Here is an 18,624-nt window from a genome sequence, read left to right on the forward strand (position 1 = left end):
TGTGTGTGTGTGTGTGTGTGTGTTCCCGTGACGATGATGGAAGCAGGTGACTCTCTCTTGCAACCGTGAGATTAAGTGTCTCTCAGAGCGAGGATGTCGGCTGCTGTCACAACACTGAGGCGATATGATGCTGTGTGTGGGTGACGTGCAGCTCCGTCATCAGACCTTTACGTCTCTAACTCTTTTATACCTGGTGTGCGTTGGTCCCAGTTTTAAAGCTAATTCGTCTTTATCGGCTTTATAGCGAGTGGGTAATTACACCGGTGAATAATGACCTCGGCCTAAAATGAGTGTGATGTCTAACGAGGCTCAGTTCACCTTTTTTCCAGCAAATGAAAATAACAGATAATAAAAATAAAGACAACAATCAAACATAATCCCATCTGACAACAGTTGATTTTAAAATTGTGCTGTGGACACACAGGGAATAATAAACTCTGAGCCTCCTGCATGTAAGAGCGACAGTGACCTCTGACCTCAGGGAGGAGACTCTGGACTTGTGGATGTTTCAGGGTCAAGAGTTTGGGGCTTTTTAAATTGTTCTCACTTCAATCTATATTAGTTTTTCTGTATCTTCTCTGTCTCTTTTGTGTCCCTTGTCTCTGTCCCATGTGGTCCGTCTTAGCTTCTGCTTTAAAAGGAGGCTGTTTATTTGCAGGAGACGAAAACTGAATAAATAAAGTAAACAACAGAGTTAGTAGTGATTCCACATGGGGAGTATCTAAAGTACAACACATCCCCAAAAAACCCACACAGTTAAATCTAACTTCTACGTGTCCGTCAACCTGGCAAACCACGGGAATATAAAAAGCACCAAAGATAAAAGATTAAAGACAAGAAAAGACGAGTGTCGTGTCTGAGACAATATTGTATCATGATCTCTCAATTACAAGCTACATTACTCCAGAGCTCAATGGCGGGTGAAGGAGGTTTATGAGATCTGGCGTCAGTTCGTCTCTCTGGGGTTCACAGGAGTGCACTGTCATTGTTCAACTCAGTGTGTGTGTGTGTGTGTGTGTGTGTGTGTGTGTGTGTGTGTGTGTGTGTGTGTGTGTGTGTGTGGGGGGGAAAACAAGAGCAACAAGTCCATTGAAAGTAAAGAAAGTGAGAAATCAATAATAAAGGTATGGGTCTCAAAAACTTCATCATCTTTTGCCGTCACCTAATAGAAGTGTGTCCGTGTGTGTGTGTGTGTGTGTGTGTGTGTGTGTGTGTGTGTGTGTGTGTCCCGGTGACCTCCAGTTTCCGGCTGTAAACCGTCTCCTTCAGGCTTCGACCTCCACTTGAATCAGTTAATCGCTCGTTTCCAATTTGCAGTGACTGAGCTGTTTCTGTGTTTGATGAAGGAGTGACACCTCTGACACCGCTGATGAGATGTGTGATGGGTTTCCAGGGGAACAGGTCATCGGTCATCAAACTTTCACGGAGTCAATCTCAAAGCGCTTAAGACGTTTTTTTTTTTTTTTTTCCATCGTTGATACAGAAACTATCAGGAGCGTCGCTGCAGACGACTTGTGAGAACGCTGATTAGGAATGATTTGTAAAAGACAAGCTCAAAGAACTTTGTGTCACAAGCTGAGGGACCAAATCATTACGTCTGGAGGAGCAGAGAGAAAAACAGCTCTCTCACGCCACCTGCTGGTTCAGAGAGGGCATCTCAAGCTCAATGAACTGTGTCGGTGTCACTGAGGTGTGAAAATGTGCAGAAAATGTTTCCCAAAAAAAAACTTCGTGAAGTTCCATCACCTCTGACGAGAGGCAGACTTCAATAACATGGTGCCTTAAACACGATTATACTGCAGAATTATAACATCTCACTTTTGTTAATTTTGATTTATACGCTCCTTTATGTTTTTTCCGTATTAGTTTGGTTCTGTCAAGGGACGAAGCAGAATTTCAAAAGTGAAAAATGTTTATTTCATTGTACAGGTACAAATATCCAGAGAATAAACTGACAAAACCTGAAAAGGGCTCAAGTGTTTTAAACATTAATGAATTTACCGTCAGTGCGAAATGGAAATATTAAAAAAATGTGAACAGCAGCAACAAAGTCACAGTGTTAGAGACGTTCCCTGTTATCGTCCAAGATCATGGACCACAAACCAAAGAGGTTCATCTTCATGTTTAAGGTAAAAATCTACTTCACTATTCATCTTCTACGAGAAAGAAAAACTACATATACTATATATATATATAAATATATCTACTGTATTTGTACTCACACTACAGATACAGATTCAAACGATACAGAGAAGGCATTAAGTGGCTGTGGGAGGTTTGTGTTCATGGTCAGTGCTGGAGAGGAAACCGACTCTTCCAGCTCAGTGTCTCCAGATAAGATAGTTCATATTAATAAGGGTCAACAATCCAAACGCTTCACTTTAGTCTGTGACACCAGATCAGGACGGAGGTCAAAGACACAGACCTGGACGTTCTGCCTCAGTCACTGTATCTTTGAAACATCACTTTCTTTTCAAACCCACTCAAGATTCACACCAGGTACCTCGCTCGCACGTCCCCCCCCCCCCCCCTGCCACTCTGACCTTTCCGTTGCCGCCACCCTCCGTTAGCTTGCATCATCTCGACAGGCCTCGCCTCCGCGTCACCTCAGAGCTCCACGGTTCGCAGGTGGCCGCGGGGAGAAGCCGCAGCCAGCACGCTCGGAGGCAAACACTCGGACTGCTCGGCGGTGCTGCCGCAGCACGACCAGTGAGGCTTCCCGGGGTGTCCCTTATGACCGTGTCCGCAGCCTTTGAATCCTCCTGCAAGATCAGGACAGAAGATCAGAAACTGGAGCCTGAGGGATTTCATCTGCTTGACAGCGTTTACAGGAGATGTGCATTTATGTTCAAGTTCTATGTATTTGAGTTTTCTCTTTATTTATAGTTACTTAAAATAAAATTTGAGGTTCGACTGTAAAATATCAAGCCTCAGTCAGTCTCCCTCCGAGCAGGATGTCCTCCGTGTACCTGGCATGGTTCCTGGGCAGCCACATCGAGCCTCCTTGGCTCCTCCGCTGGAGCAGAAGCAGCAGCAGTGGAACGTCCCGCTGTGTCGCCAAATCTTCCTCCGCACGTTCAGAACAAACGGTGAACCCTGCACAAGGAGAGGAGGGAGTCAGTCAGCGGCCGTATGAGCAGCAGTCATGATTGTCAGCTGTCAATCATCACCCTGTTTCTATAGCATCAAATAACTTGAAACAGTTCATCAAGAAAATAACTAGTTAAAAATAAAAAAAACATTTTATTCAACGTGTTCTTTGACTTTGTGGTTTGGTCCACGTCCCATCTCTTAACATGGAGGAGGCCGGGTTTATGACCTATACTGCAGCCAGCCACCAGGGGGCGATATGGATTTTTTTGGACTTGACCTTTCAGAGCTGTCACGTCGACAGGATGATGAACAGTACTGAGCTTCAGATTAAAACCATTTTAAGAAGCAAAGTGTTTTAAGAAAATCAAAATCAAAAGGGTCACGGATTAATCCCCTCGTGTTTTATTTTGACAAGGTATTGAGTTGATATTTTTACCTTGACGTGTTGAGCTCGGACACAAACCCACACCGAGTAAGTTCCCTTCTCTTCAGGTGTGAACGAAACGCTGTACGATCCGTCGCTGTTGTCGACCACTGTCGTCTCCACGGAGCTGAAACGAACAAACAAGTTATTACTAAACAAACTCTTCACCTTCGTGTGATTTTCAATCCTTCAGGTTTTTCCCGTTGAACCTGGACGTTACGACAAAGCGCTCACCAGTCTTTCTTCTCCTTGTGGACGACGCTGACCAGCACGTGCTCTCCGCCTCGTGCCACCTGCTCCCCGGCGGAGTCTCGGCACACCAGCGTGAAGTGACCCCGCTCGCCCTCCTCGCCTCGCTGCAGACCTGCGAACACGAGGGGTCAAAGGCGAGAGGTCACACGGATCCACGAGAAAGAGAGTGAAAGAATGCACCGCATGGCCGAACAGCTGAGTGACTGCTGAACGTCTCAATCCAAAAATAAAAACCTCCTCTCGTCCGTGAAGGCTCGACACACGACAGCAGAGATTTATCACCAGGAACAGCAGCGGCGAGGATGAGTGATGAAACACGGCTGCTGTCACGTTCTACACAAAACTACAAAAACATGTCTTCATCAGTAAGACACTCTACCATGACACATAACTTCAGACTCATGAAAACACGAGAGGAAAGACACCAGCTCATCTTTCACTTTTCAGAAAAACACCTAAGGACAGGTGGAGGCGTTGTGGTCGTCGGCCCCATGGTTGTGAACACGATATCTCAAAAACGTTTTCAGAGAAATCCTTTAAATCCGGTACAAACGTTCACTCAGACTCACAGATGAACTGATTACAATTTGGTGGTTGGGGGTCAAAGGTCAAGGTCACTGTGATCTCACAAATCTCTATCTTAAGAACGCCTTGAGAGAATCATGGTCAAAGGTCACAGTGACCTCATTATTTCTAGTTTCATCACTTTCTAGATGATGATTTCTTTTCTGAACATTTATTTAGAACACAGGATTTAAACACGGCAGTTGTGACCATATGCCACCGCTAACGTGCTACCATTAGAAACACTGTGACATACCGCCACCGCCGCTGCTAATGGGTGTGAACTATCTGCGAATTCATGTCTGTGCGCTTCCTGAGCCCGAGCACCAGCAGCTGTCGCCATTACAGAGCCAGCTGTCCCGGACCGCGGTTCACCTGTGAGCCTCGGCCTCGTCGTCCAAATCCACCACTTCAAACCCTCTCAGCGCGCAGCGAGGGGATAATCGTCAGTAAGCCTCTGTGATTTCTCTCTGATCGTCAACATACTGCACAGATCTGACCCTGACCCGCCCCCCCACCCCCCCGGAAATGAAGCCAGACGCAGCTGGTGAGAAAGTTTGCTTGAACGGAGCAAACAAATTAAAGGGAGATACAGATGCTTCAGCAGATGCAGTGACGCTGCGGATTCAAGACTTGAGAAACACAAGTTCAAAAGTCAATAGTGAAATGAAATGAAGGGATGAATGCTCTGTTTGACTCCCCTTCAAATTATCTAATTATTTTTGTCTTAATGTCCAATTCTCAAAAATGATTAAAAAAAAATATTTAAAAAAAATGGTTTGTTCAATCCAATCAAAGATATTTATTATTGTATGTAAAACTAAATAAAGCAGTAACTGTGAAACTGTGGTAACTACACGTGTGTCCTAGTTTTATAATTGAGTGCTATAATGAATTATCTTCCTCCTGTAGTTAATGTCTTTGTGTGTGAATCAGCTGCGTGTGGCCTGGGTGGCTTCACTGACAGCTCTTCTACAAGAACAAATGCTGGAGCAACAGTTTGACTTTTGAATTTCACCTTCAATCCAGGTAAAGTTTTTTTTTTTTCTTTTTTTAAAGAAATAATTCATGTGGCGTGAAAATGTCCTGTAGCCACCTGCAAAGTCACTTCTGGATTCTACTTCCTCTCTCTCATTTACTCTGTGTGTGTGTGTGTCTGTGTCTGTGTGTGTGTCTGTGTCTGTGTGTGTGTCTGTGTCTGTGTGTGTTTTGTTGTGTGTAAACACCCCCCCCCCCCCACCCCGCTCGGCCCTCAGGCTTGTTGAGTCCCCTCAACATTCCTTTAGTCCCAAAAGAATTTCTGTCTTTGAGCCAAAACACCCGGGAAGATAACGACATCTGCTCCAGAGTCAGTCATCCACTCCCCAACTCCTCCCCCCTCAACTCTAAAACACACACACACACACACACACACACACACACACACACACACACACACACACACACACACACACACACACACACACACACACACACACCTTCCCCTTCAATGGTGCACTTGCTGAGGTCCACTGTCTTGGCGCTGATGACCCCGACCACCGGGTAGCCCTCCACCTCCCCCGCCGGCTCCCCGGGCACGAAGCAGATGCTGCTGCCGTCGTCTGGGGCGACGGTTGCCGGGTGCGGGTCGTAGCTGCTCTCCGCCAGACTGATCAGTCTCCTCAGGGTCACTCCCTTGGCGCTCAGGATCTCGGCGTCAGAGCCGGAGCCCAGCAGTCTCTCCGCAAACTCTACGCCGCCTCGGACGTCCAGCAGCGTCTGCTTCAGCTGAGCTCTCTGCAGGTGGAGCTGGTTCCTGTCGCACAAACACACAAACAAACTCAGAGCGAGAGGAGGCAGTGGTGTCAAATTGTTATAATCTTTTTTTTTACCTCAGAAACAAGAAAACAACCACATCTCACACTCTTCAGTCGTCACAGACTCTATCTGCTGACTCCCGTTTGATTCTGAATTGATTCAGCACATAAATCCTGAGCTTCGGTTTCAATCTCAGACTCTTTACTCGTACAGTTTGAGTCGGACTTTGAGTAAAATCACACAGTGAACGTTCGGCTTGTCCTTGTCGAGAGTTTAATCTTAAGTTAACTTGATGTTTTTGCTCGATGAACAAAGTTTTCGATTGCACGTGTTTGGTTGTCACCTGCGTTGGACTCGGAGCTCCTCCAGACGATGCAGCAGAGACAGGCAGTGAGCTTCCACAGCGCTGGCGTAGCCTCGTGCAAACGCCCTCACCTCATTGGCTGTCGCCTCCACCCGTGCCTGCAAAGCCTCCTGGGAAACCTCCACCTGTAGGAGAGGGAGAAAATATGATAGGAACCTCTTGAGGATGTTTTGAAGACTAACTTTGGTCGCAGTGGGAAAATTCACCTTCTGCAGTGACTGGTCCAGACGCTCCAGGAGAGGTCGCAGTTGCCCGGCGACCAGCTCTCGGATGCGGTCTCCATGGCGATGAATGACATCATGCGTGGGGCAGCAGCGGTGGTCGCGATGCAGCGTGGCGGCACAGTCCAGGCAGACAGGCAGGTCGCAGGGCTGACAGAAGAGCCGCAGCTCCTGGCCGGGGTGGAGGGGGCAGAGGACGGGGCGGCAGAGACGACCGCGAGACTTGAGCTCCTCCAGACACTGAACGGAGTGAGACGCTGTTCTCTTCTGACGCCTGCAGGTGAGAGATTAAAATAAAGTTCATGGTTAAACTGGGAAATATCGAACCTGAATTCAATTTCTTTGATAACAACATCTTAGGAAATGTGAAATTAAATACAGTGAAAAATAAACAGTGATGTATGATGTATGCTTCATTTGAACAAAATGTTGTTTGTGCTGTTTCATATAGAACAGAATAGAGTAGAACAGTTCAATATAGAATAGAACTATATCTATTCTAATAGTAGAGCAGAATAGAATATGATAGAGTAGAATAGGATAAAGTTTTATAGACAGTACCTGTGGGCCTGGCAGCAGAACATAATACAACATAATAAAATAGAGTAGAGTATAATAGAATATAATAGAATAGATAAATATAGAATATTATATTGTATAACAGACAGTACCTGTGGGCCTGATACTAAAACATAATAAAATATAATAGAATAGAATAGATAAATATAGAATATTATATTGTATAGCAGACAGTACCTGTGGGTCTGACATTAGAACAGAATAAAACATAATATAATAGAGTAGAATATAATAGAATAGATAAATAATGTTGTAAAGCAGACAGTACCTGTGGGCCTGACATTAGAACATAATAGAATATAATAGAATAGATAAATATAGAATATTATATTGTATAACAGACAGTACCTGTGGGCCTGACATTAGAACAGAATACAACATAATAAAATAGAGTAGAATATAATATAATAGATAAATATAGAATATTATATTGTATAGCAGACAGTACCTGTGGGCCTGGCAGCAGAACTCACACAGGTTAACGCAGCAGACCTCACAGCGGCTCTCGGAGCCTCCCTCCCCGCACAGGTCGCAGCTCAGCGGCCGGTCCGTCACCAGAGTCTCCAGGAACACGGCGTCCAGCGCCAGGTGGTCGGTGCTCAGGCCGGAGGGTCCGGAGGGAGGCAGGTCCACCTCGGAGTCACAGTCCGGGCAGAGCACCGTGACGGCGGCTCGGTCCTCCTCCTGCCCCGGGCTGAGAGAGGAGAGAGCCCGGGAGAAAGGCTCCAGCTGCCCGATACAGTCCGAGCAGAAGGTGTGGAGACACGGCAGCAGCTTCGGGTCCCGGTACAGACGATCACACACGGTGCACACTGCCCGAGGACCCGTCGACTGTCCGGGTCCTCCATGATCCTGGTTCTCTGTCTGTCTACACCCGGACATGGTGAGACACACAACTGACTAGACTACTGACACTCAACAGACTAGACTACTGACACACAACAGACTAGACTACTGACACACAACAAGACACACAACAGACTAGACTACTGACACACAACAGACTACTGACACACAACAGACGACTGACACACAACAGACGACTGACACACAACAAGATACACAACCCTCCTCTACACACATCAGCTTGATGTGTAGACTTCTCAAAGTTTCTCAAAGTTTCTCAAAGTTTCGGTGAAAAGTTTCAAAGTGTCTCCAGCAGAAGTTTGCTGTGCTGCGTTCAGGGTCCCGTGGGACACATGACACCTCCTCCTCCTCCAGACCAATAGGAAACCTCTCAGGGGCGGTTCAAAGACCCTGCAGGACCCTGTGCAGCAGCGTGGGACCCCGACTGACCCCCTCTACCGGCAGGAAGGACAAACACGTCTTCCATAAGAAAAGAGACACTCGATGAACATGGAGTCTTACACACATCAGAGGAATAAACTGTGTTTATTGGTGAAAACGTTGTGATCCCAGCCTCTGAACACATTTACAGTTCCTGCTGCTTTTACAATATTTCAAGATTTAACATTTCCAGTGTTCCAGTGTTTCAAACACATAAATCCCTGATTGTGCCCCGTCTGCAAAAATGAAAAATCAGCGATACCAGGAAGCAAAAGGTGGTGAACAACAAATATAATAATCATAATAATACTAAATGATTTAATAATGAAGTCAGTCTTTCATGAACGTTTTCATTATTCCCTCATCAGTTTCTTCAAACTTTAAGCTTTTACATTTCTTCTGTTTTCCATCCGCTGTCGTCATCTTTCATCTCGCAGCCTCCGAGTTCTGATTCTATTTTTAAATTTAAATGTATTAACTTTAACCGTTGCTTCAGTTTTTCACCGTCCCAGTTTTTGTTCTACATTTCAGTCGTTTTCAGTCTCATCTCAGTAAAATCCTCCAGCTCTCAGCTTCCACATTCCGTCTTTTTCCATCCGTCTCTGCATTTTCTTCAACGTCGTCTTCCAGCTTTCCAGCTCCCAAGTTTTAAATCTGCGCATCAGCTGTTTGATCAGAAACTTAAAGCCGCTTCAGCCGTTTTACTTGAGTCCAATTTCCTTGAGATTTTCAGCTTCCACAAATAAATCTTTCATCATTTTTAATCTTTTATTAATCTTTTCATTAAATTTTAATTCGCTTTGCAAATGATTTCAGCTTTAAGCATTCACCCTGGAGTTTCCAGGTTCTTCTGCACACACAGATATACAGAGTGTGTCCGATATACACCCAGGTCTGGATGTTTGAGGGCATATTTAATATTTATGTTCAGACACGTGACAAATTAAAGGAAAACCCAACAGGAAGTAAGCAAGTAAGTAAGTAAGTGAGGTGTTGAGCCACCAGGTGTCGCCACAACACACCTTGATATAAAAATCGATCTACTCTCTGTCTGTACGTGACTCACACATCTCACCAAGCGTTCATCTCATCAGCTTCACACTCGTCATGTTTGTTGTGAAGGGACCAACTAAGTGCAGTGTTGAATTTGGTGCGATTCCGACTCGTGAGACGTTCAATATTAATAAACTTTGCATGAACAGGCGACCAGCGCTCTGCAGCAGCAGCGACTGGGACTCATCGAAGTAAGTGACGTTGTGCATGGTGAGCCGAGCGCCACAGAACTTTGAAAAAACATGTGAGCGGCTCTTTACTTCAAGTTCTGTCACTTACACAGAAAGAAAACTGCAGCCAGCATCTCCACAGCCGGTTTAAAACCAACACTGACTTTTGCTTTTCCTTCAATTTGTCACCACCTGTACGTTTGCATGTGCGTACTTATGTCAGGTAATAGATGCAGAGGACGCCTGTGGTCGTGATACTCGGAGGAACTGACGCCAGCAGGGATGAAGCAGCACTGAAGGTGAAGTACGAGTCCTCTGATACACTCGAACCTGGAAAATATGAAAGGAGAACCATCTTTTATCTCAGTTTTGTTTGGATTTGGAATTTATGCGTTAATGAAAGAACTCCTTATATATTTGAACTGTTGCATTGTTGTATGATGTATGATTTAATTTTTGTGGAGTTCTGCAAACTAACAGGGGTGAAAATATATCATAAAGATAAAGTATCACCTGTCACCGTTGCTGTAGAGACAGAGATCACCAGGTCGTTTTCAATCCTGCAGATGAAGGAGTCGTCCATGTTAACTGGCACCTTGCTCGTGACGCTGTATATCTTGTTGGGGCTCTGTGAGAAGTTGGTCACTCCCTCCAGGACTTCATCGTCCACGCTCAACCACGTCACGTTAGGTTTAGGGAACCACCTGCCGGCCTGAGCCGTCAGCACGCTGTCGGAAAGTGTGAATGTGGGGGCTGTATAGGCTGAAATCACAAAACCATACACATTCAGGTAATAGTCTGATCCCCACATAGCTGTTGTGGCCCAGATAATGTCCACATCCCACATCGCCTAGAGCGTCACATATTTGCCAAAAAGGCCCATATTTGCTATTTTACATCTGAGGGGACGCACATCCGTATGATGCGTTAAAGGTGTTGAAACACACTTATTAAATGTTTATACATGACCTAGAAATGTTAAATAGTGTCAACAGTATTTTAATTTCCAAAGCAAACATTCGAAGGGACTGGAAAGACGAGTCGTTGCACCTGCTGTCCTGAGATGAATGTTGACTGTGCCTCCTTTCTCAGGGGAGCTGATGCTGCACGTGTACTCGCCCTCGTCGCCTTTCCTCACCTTCCTGATCAGCAGGGAAGCGTTCCCTGTAGCCAAAGCTTCAGGGAACAGCTGAGTTCTCCCCTTGAACTGTGAGCTCTGGTCCTGCAGGTTGGCAGCTCCGTTCTTGTAATTGTAAACCACTCCGCTCAGGCCCTTCTTCTCCCAGGTGACCGACACGCTTGTGACAGTCTGCTTGAGAAGGTAGCAGCTGAGGAGCAGGTCATGGCCCAGGTTTGCGATGGGCGCCGCGTTACTGCTCAGTACGGCAGACGTGGAATCTGTGGGACGAGGAGACGGACACGTGCAGGTTTGTGAGAGAAAATAAAAACACAGAGTTGAGGCCTTGACAGATTTAAGTCACATTTAATGAAAAGTGATTTTTGTTCCTGAAGCAAATTTAAGAAAAATGACCTGAAGGTTCTGTTTCTGGTCCCGTTAATTGTTCCTATGGAGCTTATTGAAGAATCTTAATGTTCTGAAAGTCATTCCAATGTGAGAGGGACAACTTCCTCAATGCAAAAATGTTTTCTTTGGTTTATTTCAGTCAGAAATAACACGAAGATTCAGATTCTGGCTAATCAAGTGACACATGATCCTCTTTTTACATTATTACGTTATTACTCTTTGTTTGTTGGCAAGTTTACACGAGAAAATCTAAACCCATTTTATTGAAACCAGGAGGAGGATGAACTGTTTCACACGTTATCGTTCATTTTATCATTAATCTCATTTCTATTGATATTTAATACAACGCAGTGGATTTGCATCACTCAGTATACACTTTATGTTTTTATCTAGTGTACGGTACATACTTAATTCTTTATTGTTTTCATTCAATGTATTCTATTATTATTTATGTGTTATAATAGATATTATACCGTTACTGTAATCTAAAAGCAAGCTGACACAAGGATTGACTTCAGGATTAATTAAGTCTTATCTTATCCTCAACACAAAAGTCAGAAAACCTCTCACACAGATGTGAATTGTCTAAACGTGTGTAATCATCTCCAACCTTTTACCCTCTCACCTTAATTATCAAACCATAACATGACCTCAGATAACCTTCTGCGTCCAACTTCCCCCCTTTAATTTTACCTGAAAAAGTTCATGAGGTCAAAACTGTCACATCTACGTTCACAAAAAGACCAAAGAAGTTCAACTCCACTTTGAAACATCCAGAGAACACGACTCGTGAAGCTACACACACACACACTCTGGGCAGGTTTCATTATAACCAGCAGTACTTCAGTGCAGACAAACAGAGAACAGCTAAGTGCTGAGCACACTGAGGTTTCCCCTCAGGCCTGACGGGGCAACACCCACGACAACAGAAAACACATGGTTCTTACCTGAGAAGGCAAAGCAGAGGATGATGATGATGATGGCCGCGAAGGCGACGATGAGGGCTAACATGCTGCACAAAGAGAACACAGAAAGGAAACTGACTGAGGGAGAGTTTCAGTGAAAGACAACATCTCCGGCTGTGAGTGCTGCGAAACATTTCTTCATCTTACACTTTCATGTACCAAAGACTTGAACATCCTACAAGGCGGCTTTCATAGGTTTCTGATTTTGGTTTTTTACTTGGAAAATATTTGGTGCTTAAGCTTTAAAAGTGCCACATACATTGAATTTCTCATTAGCTGTATTATCATTATCACTATTATTCTTATCTTAGAAGTTAAGAAAGGAAACGCTCCTTTGGTTGATCGGCTACATCTCGTGTAACAAGAAGCTCCATGATTCCTGAAACAACTGTTTTGCACTTGACTAAATTGAACCTCTTCAGACCCCTGAAGTCACCCCCCTGACCTCCTGACCGCACCTGTAAAAGATGATCCTCCCCAGGACGCTCATGGCTGCCGACAGAACCTCTCGACAAACGATGAAGTTAAAGTTCCAGTCAATCCATTCCTGCTTAATATCCTCTCATCTCTGAACAGATCCGACGTCCTCAGTCTGCGGCTCCTGGTGTACGGCCTCTCGCTCTCTCAGCACTAGAAGCACAACACCATGAGCAAATATTACCTTTAAGGCGTAGGCCTCATATCTGTTGACATATCGTCACAGTAACTCATTTTCTTATCAAATTACGGGCGCAGGCTAATTTACCTGACAAAGCTTCTCGTATTCAGCTGCATGTTTATTCCCTGGATGACGAACTGTATGATATAACGTGAAGAGTGTAACTTTGATGTTAATTTGTAAACTCATTAAGTTCAGGTAAAGTGCGGGCATTTTGTTCGGGTGATCATCATACATGTATATAAAGACAAAGTACTCCGACAAGTTACTCAAGGTCACCATGGCAACATGGTTCATAGTTCACAAAGCATGAATTCAAAAACCATTATTCTTTTTTCCATACAAAGTAGATCTGAACCTGAAACATGTTAAAGGAATATTTCTGTTCAAACAATCGCTACTCAGCATTTTTTTTACGTAGAGATTATAAACATAGATTATTACTGTTTGATTAAACCATGAGAAACTGCTACATGTGACACTGACACCTGCTGGCCATTCACCGTTACTGCTGATTCATAGATTACGCTTTCGTCAAATAAACAGCACACAGACGATTTATGAAAATGGACGTAGACTCCGGGTCCAGAGAGTGAAGCCAAAGTGGGAGTACCTGACACCTGTATTCTCTTGAATGGCCAACAGGGGGCGACTCCACTGGTGATCTTGAGTGTCAGGCGCAAGTTGCAGCAAGTTTCTGTATTTGCGTTTGTTTTCTTAATTTTCCGAGCGTTGAGCTCCGTAGATTCGTCCAAGATGGCGCTGGACAAAATATCAAAAGTCAAAATGTGGCCACAGAATAGATTTATATTGATATTCACTGCCACTAGATGTCGCACCAGCACCAAAAGTAAACCACTATGCCAACATTATCTCCTTGTTTCAGTACTTGTACACAGAAACCACATCTTTTTTCTGTTTGAAGAAGTTAAAGTTGACAAACCTACAGTGCAGCCGTTAATACAGTGTTTATGGGTTTTGTCTCTATCGTTCAATGTCGTCTGTAAAGTAGTAAATCTTTCCTCCTTGAACTGCACACGACTTAAAGGGAATATTTGGAAATTCAGACAATCTTGAAAAAGAGATTTCTTGCCTCACTCCTTAATTGGTCACATTTTCATGTCTTTCTTTAAATATTTTATGATTTATGATGACACCAATGGTAAACAAACTTTTTTTAATATATATTTATATTTGCACACAAAAAACTATTGTATAATTTTTAAAGAAGTCTGAAACCCACACACAGCAACACTGACACCTGCTGGACATCCCCTGGCACTACTGACTAACAGTAAAAACCTTCTTTCCTTTCAGTTTATATAACATGAAGGAAACAGAATATTTAAAACATGAATTACACTCAATTAATTTTCACGTATTTCTCTCCAGCTCTAAATATATATTTACTGATAGAGACAGAAAATAAAACATGTTAGAGGGAAAAGAAAATGAATTCCACAGTGAACTGGACATGGTGAGAAATACAGATGTGGATTAAGTTCTGCAGATTTTCTCCAGAGGTGTTTTCAGTGTCTGAGCTCGTCAGGCCTTACAGATGGAGAGTCCGTACCCCAGACACGCCCATTCATTGGTCATCTGCATGAAACCCGGGGCGGACGTCAGGCCGCTCGCTACAAAAACAGCCACAAACACAGATGGATTGAAATTATGTATTTCTAATACTCACTGAATATAGTATTTTGTACTTAATGCTCCCGGTGCACTCACCTGCCAGCAGGTTGCGGAGGTTGCAGTAGTTGAGGCCTCCGTCGAGAAGGCTGGAGAAGCTGAGAGAAACAGACTTAGCCTGGAAGAAACAACAAGTGCATTCATTAATAAACTATTCTGTCGGAAATCACCACTGATTTTAATCAGTGACACATTTTCAGAATCTTATTTTGCATAAATAAAAGAAAGTGTGAGCCTCGGCATTGTCAGCCCACGTCACATGAAAGCCTGCGCGCTCTGAAATATGCTGCTAAGCTGCACTTACATCAAATATTAGAACAACAGGACATTATGTAAGTGAGTCAATATTCTATTGTTGTACATACCTGAAAACTATGAAAACTCCAAAACATGTTCAATAATTAACACATAAAGTAAAAGTCTGTTAATCAGTGGCTGAAGACAGTTTGATACATGATGAAAAACTTCAACTCCCATTTGCTTTAGATGATTATTTAGCACTTGAATTAAACTTTTATATTGATGACCTGAATATTCATATCTTCTGTATGTAATACGCTTGAGGCTGAGAGCCACAGAAAGAAAGAAACTTAAGATGAATTAGCTTAAAGGTTCCTCCATTTTATACTTGGAAATACGAAATCTGTTGTAATAGAAATATCCTAGAATAGAATAGAATAGAAAGTCTTTGCTCTTGTTGGTCTGTACAAAATGCTCTTACTTTTTTAAATTAAATTAAGAAACAATATACATTTGAATATACAAATACAAATGTAGACAATATACAGATGAAATGTTGATATTACGTAGACTCTGGACTCTGGTGTTTGCAGCGTCTCTGCAGAGTTTTCTCCGCTTGCCGCTGAGCAGAAGTGTGTGAATACTCACCGACACGCGGCAGCCCCCGGTCAGGATGGTGGGACTGAAGGTGAAGGTGATGTTCTCGGCCTGAAGCCCGTCTGCGGAGGTGTGGTTGGCTTTGATCATTAGAGAGGAGGCCGACACAAGCTGGAGCAACAAGACAACAAGGTCAAGGTGTCGACTTCACAGTTGTCGACTTGTCAGCCTTCACGAGGGAGTCAAACACCAAAGAGACTCTAGGATCTTACCATGTAGTGACAGTCATCACAGGCGCTCGGCGGGCTGAAGGCCTGAATCTGTTGCACCAGTTTGGTTTTAATGTCAGCACAAGGTGACGCAAAGAGCCTAGAATAAGAGTGTGGTTTAAAAACATTTACTATTCCTGTGATTCAGCTTTCCAACGCAGACATGAGACCCTCAGTGAAACCCAGATTGACGAGCTGCACCTACCAGAGCGTGTTGCAGAAGGCGTGGTAGGGAACAGGAAGGGCTGAAAATGATCTGACCGCTGCGATGAGAGCAGCAGCCAGCAGCAGCGTCGCAGTGGTCATGATGAAGCCGGGTTCTTTTTCTGCAGATGAGTGTGGACGACTGAGTCTGATCCTGCAGCGTCACACGTGTTTATCACAAGGTCGGCAAACAAGGCTCAAAATGAATTTGGTCAAGGCTGTGACTTCTTATTAATTCTATTGGTTTTGGTTCGTTTAGTAACATCTGCCCTCGTTTCCTTTCTAGAATGTGTTTCAATACAGTTTCAGACAAAAAACCAAGAAGGATGAAGTCACAGGGTTGCGTCTCGTGTGGCTCTATTCCATCCCACTGCAGATCTGAGCATGTGACCAGAAAGTCGATCATTGTTTGGTGTTCTGGTGCCCGTCACTTATGAACCATGAAATTATGAACATGGTGTTTGACTGATTGTGAACCTTTGCAGAGGAAACCTTCTCAATAAGCGGTTAACACTCACCCAGCATTGTGTTACACAGCCGTCTGGTCTGTCATGTGTCACCAGTTTGCCCCGTACGCACCGATGCATCTTTAGTAAGAAGTTGTACCTCCTACAAAATGGACAATATGTTGACCTGTGTCTCAGAAACCTCACACTCAATTCAAAGAAAGACTTTTAACGAATGAGAACACGTGCAGCAGCTGAATGATTCGCAGGAAGGATAAAGTACGTCACTGCACCAACGAGCTCAAATCCATTAAAACTGTAAAATACATTGTGATTTAAAGACCATGCAATCACAGAAGATGAAAGAGACATAAACGCTTCATGTTACAGATTAACGGGCTGAGAACAAAAAAACCTCATGTCCCATGTCCTTTATTGCTGTTTATAATTGGGTCATGGTGTCATGAGTTTACATAATTAGAGAAGACCTTTGTCTTATGTCTTATTCTGACTAAACACCCTGAGTTTTTATGACGACTGAAGCTACCACAGTTTCTTTTTCATGTTCTGAAGGAGAGGGTGAGGTGAGGGGTGTTCAGCTGGATGATGCACTTGTGCATGAATGTCCAACTTTTTGAAGGTCTGCACCTTAAAGGTCCAGTGTGTAGAATTTGGTGATATCTAGTGTTGAAGTGTCATGTTGCAGCTGAACACCCCTCACCTCCCCCTCTCCTTCCAAACATGAAAAAGAACCAGTGGTAGCCTCTAATTCTCAAAAACTCAAAAGGTGTTTAGTTTGTCCAGTCTGGACTAATGTAAAAAACATGGCGGCCTCCGTAGAGAGGGTCTCCTCCATGTAAATATAAAGTATTTAAATACAAATGGCCTTTTCTGGGGTAAAAAAAACTACAATTCATACAATTTAGATCCAACGAACTAGTGAAAACATCATGAGGATTATTCTACATTAAATTTCTGCCAATAGTTCCTTTCACCTGAATCTTACTTACACTGGACCTTTAAGTGAGCATGTTCGCATAAGGGACATAATGTGGAAAATGGAGTTAAGATAGAACTTCTCAGGCTTGTTGGACGTATGCATCATGTTTCCAAGAGAAATGGTGATTCATGGTGCTCTGGAAACACATGGAGCCGTAACGCTGAGTAAATCCTTCTCACAAATGTTGAATTTCACAACTTCACAATCACTGATCAGGGGAGTTCCATGTCCCGTCATGGTTTTTTCACATTGTGATCTGGGGGAGTTAAACCAACAACAAAGGGAAACAAAACAATCTGTAACACCTCTGTTCCTGAGGTGTGTCCACAATCAGACGTTGCTTTATTCCTACTTTAAAAGGTTTCGCAGTGAAGCACCGAACACTCAAGAATCCAAACTCCACGATGAGCGTCAGAGCTGCCTTCGTCTCCTTGATGCTGCCGCCGCTGCTGCTGCTGGCCCTCACCTCGGCTGCAGACCAGACCTCCTGCAAACTGATATGGTTCCTGGATTTATTTCATTTAAAATGTGAATTTAAATTTTTGGCAAGTTGTTAGTGATATATTTTTATTCTTACTTTTCTTTCTTGCTTTTATTCACAGGCAAACCAAGATGCCTTGTGCCATATCTCTCAGTGCTCTGATCAGCCAGGTGAAGATTTGGAGCAGAAACCAGTGCAGTGGTCCTCAAGAGAAGTGCATGTACGAGGTAAGTTTCATCAAACGTCTTCTGATGAATGGAGGTTTTAAACTGTAACTAGCTGAGTATTTGAATTTTCACAACTTCGTAATATCTCATTTTATGAACAGATAGTTAGATAAGACTTTAAGTTGTTTACATATGTTGCTATGATGAGACATAAAGCATTAGAGGCAGAGTCAGAGAGCACGAGTCAAATTTAATAAACAGAATAAATTTCCTTACTGAAGAAAATCTGGATTTGATAAAGTTATATATCATAAGATCGAGAGATTAAGTGTGTGAGGAGCAAGAAACAAAAAACTCAAATGTATATATATGAAAATAAATATTAAACAATAGGATTTGATGTCACAAGATCTTTTTCACTTTTATTTATTCTCATACACGATTTATGTGATGATGTGATGTTTTATTTCCTTTTTTATTTTATGTACCTCACTTCTGAATTCCTTTTGAATCCCATTTCAACCATGTGAAGCACTTTGTGTGTGATTCATTAAATGCATTTAATTAACATTAGTA

The 18,624-nt window shown here is 43.4% G+C and overlaps 2 protein-coding genes across 2 annotated transcripts; both read right to left on the reverse strand.

Moving 5' to 3' along the window:
• Positions 1-1,894: 1,894 nt before the first annotated feature.
• Positions 1,895-8,476, reverse strand: trim45 (tripartite motif containing 45). Its single transcript, XM_020105337.2, has 8 exons — positions 7,743-8,476; positions 6,701-6,989; positions 6,474-6,619; positions 5,812-6,128; positions 3,752-3,881; positions 3,530-3,644; positions 2,970-3,096; positions 1,895-2,762 (listed from the first exon to the last, which is right to left on the reverse strand). The coding sequence occupies exons 1-8, from the start codon at positions 8,174-8,176 to the stop codon at positions 2,608-2,610; spliced, it is 1,713 nt and encodes a 570-aa protein (XP_019960896.2). The 5' UTR covers positions 8,177-8,476; the 3' UTR covers positions 1,895-2,607.
• A 194-nt stretch (positions 8,477-8,670) lies between these two features.
• Positions 8,671-12,927, reverse strand: vtcn1 (V-set domain containing T cell activation inhibitor 1). The gene is made up of 5 exons (XM_020105338.2): positions 12,753-12,927; positions 12,277-12,341; positions 10,855-11,202; positions 10,318-10,566; positions 8,671-10,134 (listed from the first exon to the last, which is right to left on the reverse strand). The coding sequence occupies exons 1-5, from the start codon at positions 12,782-12,784 to the stop codon at positions 10,019-10,021; spliced, it is 810 nt and encodes a 269-aa protein (XP_019960897.2). The 5' UTR covers positions 12,785-12,927; the 3' UTR covers positions 8,671-10,018.
• Between the last annotated feature and the right edge of the window lie 5,697 nt (positions 12,928-18,624).

The sequence above is a fragment of the Paralichthys olivaceus genome, chromosome 10, assembly GCF_024713975.1.
Source record: "Paralichthys olivaceus isolate ysfri-2021 chromosome 10, ASM2471397v2, whole genome shotgun sequence".
Classification (NCBI taxonomy): Eukaryota; Metazoa; Chordata; class Actinopteri; order Pleuronectiformes; family Paralichthyidae; genus Paralichthys; species Paralichthys olivaceus.